Source organism: Ctenocephalides felis, unplaced genomic scaffold (assembly GCF_003426905.1).
Source record: "Ctenocephalides felis isolate EL2017-DRISC unplaced genomic scaffold, ASM342690v1 CF-g0.4_SCAFFOLD_03571, whole genome shotgun sequence".
Taxonomy (NCBI): Eukaryota; Metazoa; Arthropoda; class Insecta; order Siphonaptera; family Pulicidae; genus Ctenocephalides; species Ctenocephalides felis.
Genome location: NW_020539725.1, coordinates 48,599,473 through 48,608,901, shown reverse-complemented (window position 1 = coordinate 48,608,901; position 9,429 = coordinate 48,599,473). Strand labels below are relative to the sequence as shown.

Genomic DNA, 9,429 nt, shown 5'->3' with positions numbered 1-9,429 from the left:
TTGCAAAACCCCTAGAAATATAAACAAAATTGATACTTAATATTAAAATCTCCATAAAATATCTGATAATTTGATATGCATATGTCTAATGATCATTCTTGACCGACAAATGGTATTCTTTTTAACTTTGTTTACTAGATCTCCGAAACCGCTAGACTTGCCTTCATGAAAATTTGATCAATTCTTCATCTTGTCAATACAAGTAAAATCTTTTTTGAATCATTAAAATCGAACGCTCTGTTCTTTAAAAACTGAGGTACCGTTTTTGAAACTTTTTGCCCAGTATCTTCGGAATCGCTAGACCTGTCTAGCGTGTAATCAGCACGTCTTCTTATCAATACGAATCGAATGTTTTTTAAATTATTCAAATCATTTGATCCGTGCTCCCGAAATCGTCGACGAAAATTTGTATCCGCACACACACACATAAACACATTTTATCTAAGGTATGTCAAAATGTTCAGAAACCTCTTAAACGTAAAGATATATAAAAAAAATCGTTTTCGATTTTTTGCGATTACTATTTACCTACGGGAAGTTAATAACATAATTACTTTTAATAAGCAACAACATTCAAATTTATTAATTCGATTCAAATAAATATTGATTTTTACCAGCAATATACTTATAGAAAAAAATCAACAACAAAACAACCAACTATTTGCTCTCCGGACTGGTGGTGCACGGAATTGAATCTTAAGCAAAATTATATTGAAATTATTGAAATTCAAATTATATTGAAACTTTTTAATTACTTGAACAAAAGAACTATTTTTTTGAATCTACAAAACATTTTTTGTTAATTTTTTAAATATTCAATAAAGTTGAGCCCGGCGCATAATTTAATGTCCTTTTCGTTCAGCCAGTTGTTTGTGAAGAACGGTCGGCAACGTTTATAATGCATCACTTTTTTGTTTATAATGTTTCAATAAATTTCATTAATATTATATTTGAGAGCATTTCATTAAGACTAATTTTATATTTTACTGTCGATCACACAAAATATAAAAAAAATGAAGCTACGGTCCTCATATGGTTAGGAGACCATTGGTCCCTAGAGAACGACGCCGGCCATGGGAAAAGTTGACTGTCCCTAAGGACCGACGCCGAGCTCAATGTGTTAATTTTTCCAAAAATTTTAAACTTTATCACAAATCGTCAAAGTTCTAGTAGTCGCCTATGGATTGATATGAAGAAAAGTTGAATTATTAAGTGATAGTAGATATACTCCCCTCAAATGGGTGCTGATGGAATTATAGTTAGCGAATCAATGAGTATATTGTCACATTTGGCTTTTTTACGTGCTCTAGATCCTGTATGGTATTTCGCGACTGATTTGCTTTTCTTCAATGTCACTGAACCTACGACGGCGCGTTACTTGCAGATGGATCAGTAGTAGTTGAAGAATTGTACCCTAATTAATTAATTTTTTAACTTGAAATTATCTGCTGGGACTTTGACGATTTGTGATAAAATTTTAAATTTTTGGAAAAATTAGCATGTTAAGCTCGGCGTCGGTCCTTAGGACAGGACAGTCAACTTTTCCCATGGCCGGCGTCGTTCTGTGGGGACCGATAGTCTCCTTACATATGACCGGCGTCGACGCCGAGGACCGTCACCAGATTTTTTTTTATATTTTGTAGGATCGACAGTAAAATATAAAATTAGTCTTAATGAAATGCTCTCAAATATAATGTTAATGAAAAATATTGAAACATTTTAAACACAAAACTGATGCCTGATAAACGTTGCCGTCCGGCTGAACGGTAAAGACATCAAATTTGACGGCGGGCTTATAATATAATTTTAAGAGTGAATACCTAATATCAACAGATATTCACAAAAAAGATTGTCTTCAATATAAGACCCTTTTTGACTGTCATCAAGAAGACCAGGAACGAAAAGTGGGGTGAAATCTGTATAGAGAGGAAAAAGGTATCTAAACAAAAACAGCGTTAGCCGCAAGAAATTGCAAAATATAAAAATTTATGTAACTACTTAACAGGTGATGTAAATTTAACCCTTAATTTTAATTCAAAAACAATCCACCACGGTTCTGTATTCTGGCAGAAAACCTACCTGCGGTAATCAATTGATATGTTGTGTATGTTATGCAATTTGTTTGATATGAATTTGTGAACAAATATATAATAGAATTACAATAATATTCAAATTACTCAAAGCGAGCTTAAATAATTTTTTTTTGCAGTATTGGCGTCGTGAAAGATTTTTTGTCATTCTACAAGTGTAATATTACACAATAAATAAATATCATTTTTTGTAGTCGTTTTTGAAAATTCAGGAATGCCTTGGTATAATAATCGCCATACCGTATTTAGAAAAAAATATATGATAAAACTGTAACTTTAAATTTTTTTAATACTTCAATATAAAACATTATATGGTAGCGTGCACTTATGATGAGCCGAGGCGTTTCCTTTCTGATAATTGTATGCAATTTACGGTAAATAAATGATGTAATATTTAAGTCATTATTAATTGTGTGAAGGTTCTATTTTTGTAATTTATAAATTCATAGTATACTTTTAAATATATTTTTTTTTAAATTTTTATAGAAAATTCTTAGTCAAATCTATATTAAATATCCAAAAGTTGTTCCAAAGTAATGTTTGTAGAAAATATAGAATGACTTCTTTGTTGATCATTTTTGAAATTATAAGCAATGTGTATGCATACCCATGGTACTCATTTTCGCTAATGAATTATTCGAATAGTTTTAGAATAAATTATTAATTTCAATAATTAAAAAAAAATTTTTTTGATTAATATTAGTCTTATATGATTATACTAATATTTAGATTACAGATACCAGTAAAAACTACCTTCATTCAAACATATTAGTGATGTTGAAACTTGCCCTTGTTGATAACTATCACCAAGGTTTTTTCTTACATCTTTTCAGAAAATTATTGTATCTATCATCATCAGTATTCCATGCATCATGATATGCTTATATTAGTTTTCGTTATCATTTATGGGGGAGATATAAAATCATTTCAATAAATAAAAAAATGTTTTATATCACGATCGTACGTAATAAGTATGCCAAAAATGATCAAAATCAATTTTTAATCTTATCTTTTTTTAATTACTTCAGATTTACGTCATATAAAGCGTCTCTTCTACCTATGGCCATTCAACCACAAACCATTCATGATGCATCAATAAAGATAACGTTCATCCACACCCAATATCTGGAACTCCTATCATAGAAATAATAATATAATTCTTATCGATTTTTACGGCCGTGACACGAAATTTTCTGACAAAACTAAGTATCGTTTAATTGGAAAATTCATTTTAAATTCATTATTCTTATTTTTTTTTATATAATTTTTGTGTTTTGTAATAATTTGTATATTTTGACCACTGAAGAACGAAATTGCGATTTGAAACGTATGGTGATCATTTAAATTTATTTTTATGAGGCCAAATTCATCATTCTTTTTATTTTTATTATCTGATGGATGAATATCTATTTAAAAAATATATATGTAATTTTATTTAAGCTCGATTATTATCCATGAGCAGTATTTCATTCTAAGCAGTATTTTACTGCAAGTTATAAATTATATAAACACAGGCCTACAATTTTTTTTTTATTTGGTGCATCAAATGTTAGAGCTGATTCTTATAGTATTATAACCATTTTTTGTATCAGCTCTAGTTTTTGAGATACATTTTTGAGAAAGAAGTTGCCGAAACCGGGTCCATTGTAGGTCGTGACGGAAAAGAACTTTTCACAGTGTCAACTAATGTCCCAACTAAGGCCGAATGGGTCTTGTAAGTTTGTATGTACGAGTAGGCATATCTCATTAAAATAATATTCTGAATAGTATTACTATTTTGTACTTTCATTCCTTATATATCATATATATCATCATATCTTGAAAACTAAAGCTCATAGAAAAAACCAACGTATTTTTGAAATTAGCGCCCCAAATATACTAAAAACAGCATTAAAATCGTTTGCACCATTTTCTTTGTTGGCCTGTGTTATTGATCATTTTATGATCTAAGTCAAAATTTGAAGTTCACCTTTGTATAATTTATATCAGTTTCTTGCAATATTAGCCTAAAATTAGTATTTTTCATAAACCCAATATTTAGTAAAATTATTTTAAAAAAACTATAATAGAGATGGATAGATCAGTTAAATAATAAAATTATTTATACAGAAAAATATCATTTGAGAAACAAACAAAAATTTTTAATTCACATATAAATCATTTTATGTAAGAGTGTTTAACTTAAAATCTTGTGTTATGATATAATAATACATAAACTGGTTTTACCTAATAAATTACCTATCGCTTTTGCATATCCATATAAAAGGAATCCAGTTACAATATTGATTGATTATCAATAATTAAATAGATATGTGCAATACACATTATTTGTTTAATTTTGATTTGTTCAAATGTTCAAATGGTAATCGTTAATGTTATCAAAAAAATGTATTAGTAACTTTTTAACTACTTCTCATCATAAAAGTTTAAATATTTTCTAACTACGAATAACAATAACAAAATTATTTCACATATTTTATTACTACTAAATCACTTATCATATTATATAAACTTTTATCAATTATTTAACATTCTCGTTTTTCCTCTCATATGTAAAGGAAGTGGTACTATACCAGGACAAGACAATTGCCCAGGAATTTCACAAATACAATGTCGATCACAACCAAAACCAAAGTTAGCGACATTATCAATTTTTTCCTTTAATTTTTTTTCTACCAGTTGTAGTGCTTCCGACTTTCCTACTACTTTTAAGAGATGATCATGAACTTCTTCTTTTGTTTTGCTGTCAATATCAATTAACAATTGATTTCCTTCCTCGAAATAACATTTTACAAACGGTGTGGGTGTAAGATTTTTAAAGGTTATGACTTGTACTTCAGGATTTTTGTACTGAATTTGAGGCAGATACCAGTAAACAAAGTCTCTTGCTCCTTGGTGATGTTCGCCAAATGTATTATAATTGATAGAGAAGATTTTAATGCGATCTTTAAGTAGCAATTTACCAGATTCCAAATATTTAAGGGTTCTGCGAACCGCAAATTTTCCTTTCATGAAAGGCATTGCGATGCCGTAATATAAAAACTTTTTTACGTTCTACTTAGTTTTTTTTATCACATTGAAATAGTTATAACTGAGAATTAGTTTAAAAATGTTGAAACAATTGGTTATATATGTATGTCCAAATTACTAATGACATACAACCATAGAGTACAGATTTGGATGGGATATAGATATTTCTTGGTTTTGAACCTCGATAAAAAAAACAGCGATTCATTTAACGGTTAACATTTTGCCGTTAAATCAATAAATTCACATCTAGTCAATATAATATTTTCATTATCATGATTATAATTATTAATTATATGATATATTATATAATACATATCTTATCTATGACATAATAATTATATAATATATTAAAATGAAAATCGTCCGTACCCAAACTGCAGAAACTTAACACGCGCGGCGCTCGTGTGCCGATGTCCATTAGTAATACTTGGCACTCTATAATACAGATTGTTTCTCTGCCTTTGCGATTTATCATCAATTATCAATCTCATTTTTCATAATTCCTTTCATTGTAGAAATTATAAATAAAAATGGCAAAAACTATTGATTTGGAACTAAAAAAGGTACATGTGAATGTTCATACTTTTCTACAGGTTTTTTTTGTATTATATTACAACAAATGTTTAACATAACCTTTAAATAATATTTTAAGGCTTTTACTGAACTTCAAGAAAAAATGATTGAAACTTCACAAAAGTTAAGAATTGCTGATATACAAATAGAGAATTTGAAAAAGAGTAAACAACATTCAGAAATCACTGAACGAGAAATATCTTCGTTAGCTCCTGGAACGAAGTATGTATATAAATACTTATAAAATTTATATAATCATTTATACAACTGAATAACAAATTATACTAAATCTTGATTACAGAACATATGAATCTATTGGTCGAATGTTCTTATTAAATGATATTGATAATGTGAAGAAGAATCTACAAATGAAGCAGAAAAGTGCAGCGGATAAAATTGAAACCTTAGTGGTATGTAAATAGGCTGTTAATATTACATTTAAAATAGCATTTAATGTTCACTTTCAATGCATTTTTACAGAACACCAAAATATACTTGGAGAAAAATTTGAAAGATAGTGAAAATAATTTACGAGAAATGGTTCAAAATAGAAAAGAACAAGACAAGTCATAAAACATAGCAAATTCTGTATTTCTCTGTTGAATTTTTTGTTTTAGTAAATTGATAATGGATTATAAATATGATTGCTTGTTTTTAAAAAAAATTTTGGTGATATGTATAAGAATATTTTTCTGGAAATGGTTATGTTCTCAAAACATCGTTAACCAGTTAACTGTGGCACAGTTTTGTGTCTTAAGAATTTAGCTATGACCTCATAGCTTTAGTTCAATTTGTCACAGAACAAGTTGCGCTGGTAAGATATGGTATGAGAAACATGTGTTCATTTTACAAAATTGGAAATTTTATTACCAAATTTTAAGTTTTCGACTAACATAAGCACACATTGCATGCATATTAAATTTATGATGGAATAATTTTAGTTAAATATTATACCTGTATGTAAAACTACATGTTATAATATTTTCCAGGCACCATAAAAATAGTTAAGAATGAGAAGCAGTATTTATTGAAAAATACTTTTATTAATCTATTTTACAGATTTTAAAAATATGCTATATTGATTGATAATAAGTACAATTAATTAACAAATAACAGCGATAAATTTAAATTTGTTAAAATTTTCTGTAATAATATAACATATTTTTAATAATCATATAATTGATCATATAGAAGAAACTAAATAATGCTACACTTTTTAATATAATATTGTTTGTACCTTTAAATATAATAAATAGTTCAAGCACTTTTTATAGTTTGTTTTGATTCTTTCACAATTTCTTAGAACTATAAATAAGATATAAAATAATATCAAATGTTTTTTTTATTATAAAATAGGACATGAGCTTAGATTCGTTATAGTAATCTCAAACAAGGCAACTGAATTTAATAGTTACCTCAACAACCAACAAGCGATTATGAAAAATCTGATAAAAAGCTCTGTACTAGTCAGTGCAAAGTGTATGAAAATAATTTAAATAGACTTATAATATGTTGAAGTACTCATTTCATTTGCACACACATTTATAATTTACAAATACTTCTTAATTTGAATGAAAAATATTTCTGTTTAAGTATATTTCATACAAGAATGACTAAAAGATAAGTAAAAATTCTTTGAACATATTGATTGTAATTATTTTTATTTTGTTGCTGAATTAATTGAGACACTGGGACGCTAATTGACCTTTTCTAACTTTTTTCATTTTTATGATTCATGGTTGTCCTATGATACACAAGTAAATCAATGAGTTTGTCTTTCACTATTACTAAATATTTAATGAATTGTATTTATTGAAATTATTGCACATAATGATTGATGAATATGACGTCTTTACCTGAAAAACTTTTTCTGAAGAATTTGGATACTGATTTGATATTGTAATATCTAATCCTTTTCTGATTCTTAAAAGTTTCGAGAACATTTTAAGTGTTTAATAAATAATTGCTATAACTTACAATTAGAGAAGGATAAATATTTGAAATGATTAAAATGTTATATATGGTCCTTTTATAAAATTAAAGATAAATAACAATAGAAATATTTATTCTACAATTTTTATTTAATATTTATTTTAGAATTTTAAATTTTTTGGTATCACACTCCGAATAATTAGATATAAAATTTATGAACGGAAAAACAGAGCACTTGACTTAAATTTCAAATTTTCAATATTTTTCAACTATAAATTCATGGTCAAAATTACTGGCGCGCCAACATTCTCTCTTGGCTTTCTTTCCATACTAATACGATAAACGTGTGCGTATTTTAATTAAATGCATATTTTTCATCAAATAACCAATTACATTATTTTAATTAGACACGTGATTCATATGAATCTGATAATTTTCAAATCAGTTTTCGAACAACTCGTATAATTTTGAGCAGAGACCGAATTACAGAATATTTATTGATCTGAATCAAGCGGAATCAATTTCGAAATAAATAGTTAAGAATTAGATTCTCAAAATATGCTTCTCGAAATACGCAGAATACGATTGTAGTCACGATATGTGTACTTAAAAAGCCTAACCAGATTAACTGTATATAAATACATACTGCTAAAAAACTCTTATTTCTTATGATTGAGATAATTCATGAATGACAAATATAATAATTTAATTAAAAATTAAAATCTAAAAGAGAAAATGCTTAATTATTTAGACAGCAAATTCTCCAAATTTGATAACATTAACGACATCTCATAACAGCTATGAAAAAGTTTTTTGATTTAACTAAAAACGAATTGGAAGCTTAAGAAGAAAGTAGGAAATGCTTATATCTTATCACTTTCGAACAATAATGCTAAAGTAACTAAAATTAATACATGGCACTGAAATGTCTGAATGATGTGATATTCCGGTGAATAAGTACTGCATTTATTACATTAAAATGCTGCCTCCTAATCTCAAACTTATGTTCAAATATCGAAGCTCAAGCTTCTAAAAGATACTAAAGTACCATCATTATGAACAATTTTAAATTCTACTAGAATTTTCAACCGTGTTCTTGCTAGGCGTTATATTAATATAAGTAGAAGTTGGCGCAAAACTATTTGCTGCCCATGCCTTATCAAAAAAATTATGGTAAGTAGGATTTTCGACGGAATTGGAAATATCATTTTTTACCCTGCTCAATGCCGGACTACTGGGTTCCACATCAGAACTTGAAGTGTTAAGTAACATTGGTGTCATTTCTCCTCGAAGCTGATTAGAATTTTCAATGCTACTTGCTAATGGAAACTGAAAATTAGTACCATCATTTCGTCCTTCCTTCGTTTGTGTTGGGCTCATACATAAATAATTATTGCCGCCATCCACGCCTGCAATGAAGTAAAGTATTGTATAAGGTTGTTCGGAAAGTTCTTCGTTTTTTTGCCATCAGAATTTAACAATATTTTTTTGAACCTAACATCACATATAAGCCCTATAATTAATATATGATATGAAAACTTATACTTTAAAGCTCGTGTGTAAAAAATTCTAATCAATGCGGAAAGAATTAAGCAGCATTTTCGACATATTTTACTCTTTTGCTATAGAAAAGTTATGAAAACTGTTTAGGTCAAAATGAAATTGATCGATGTGTACTGAAATGACGTGTTGATAGTACGACAGTGCCAAAACTGGTTTGCTAAATTTCATTCTTGGTATTTTGATGTCCAAGATGCACCAAGTCCGAGAAGAACGGTTGAAGATGATAAAGGCGCAAGAAAGG

The 9,429-nt window shown here is 28.0% G+C and overlaps 3 protein-coding genes across 3 annotated transcripts in view; 1 reads left to right on the top strand and 2 right to left on the bottom strand.

Moving 5' to 3' along the window:
- Positions 1–4,591: 4,591 nt before the first annotated feature.
- Positions 4,592–5,215, bottom strand: LOC113384880 (probable 28S ribosomal protein S25, mitochondrial). The gene has a single exon (XM_026622650.1). The coding sequence runs from the start codon at positions 5,109–5,111 to the stop codon at positions 4,608–4,610; it is 504 nt and encodes a 167-aa protein (XP_026478435.1). The 5' UTR covers positions 5,112–5,215; the 3' UTR covers positions 4,592–4,607.
- A 349-nt stretch (positions 5,216–5,564) lies between these two features.
- On the top strand, positions 5,565–6,731 carry LOC113384881 (prefoldin subunit 1). The gene is made up of 4 exons (XM_026622651.1): positions 5,565–5,683; positions 5,773–5,915; positions 5,995–6,103; positions 6,174–6,731. The coding sequence occupies exons 1-4, from the start codon at positions 5,651–5,653 to the stop codon at positions 6,264–6,266; spliced, it is 378 nt and encodes a 125-aa protein (XP_026478436.1). The 5' UTR covers positions 5,565–5,650; the 3' UTR covers positions 6,267–6,731.
- A 1,845-nt stretch (positions 6,732–8,576) lies between these two features.
- Positions 8,577–9,429, bottom strand: part of LOC113384875 (vascular endothelial growth factor receptor kdr-like) — a gene marked incomplete in the record, with an annotated part of 110,647 nt that continues 109,794 nt past the window's right edge. The window contains 1 exon segment of the mRNA XM_026622642.1: positions 8,577–9,034. Coding sequence (XP_026478427.1) covers positions 8,691–9,034 — 344 coding nt within the window.

What these genes read in the sequence shown, in the direction of transcription:
- LOC113384880 (XM_026622650.1), bottom strand. Translation starts at nt 5,111, where the DNA reads ATGCCTTTCATGAAAGGAAAATTTGCGGTTCGCAGAACCCTTAAATAT.
- LOC113384881 (XM_026622651.1), top strand. Translation starts at nt 5,651, where the DNA reads ATGGCAAAAACTATTGATTTGGAACTAAAAAAG. An exon ending in TTGATTTGGAACTAAAAAAG is followed by an intron (nt 5,684 to 5,772) that starts GTACATGTGAAT and finishes TAATATTTTAAG; the next exon opens with GCTTTTACTGAACTTCAAGA. An exon ending in ATAAAATTGAAACCTTAGTG is followed by an intron (nt 6,104 to 6,173) that starts GTATGTAAATAG and finishes GCATTTTTACAG; the next exon opens with AACACCAAAATATACTTGGA.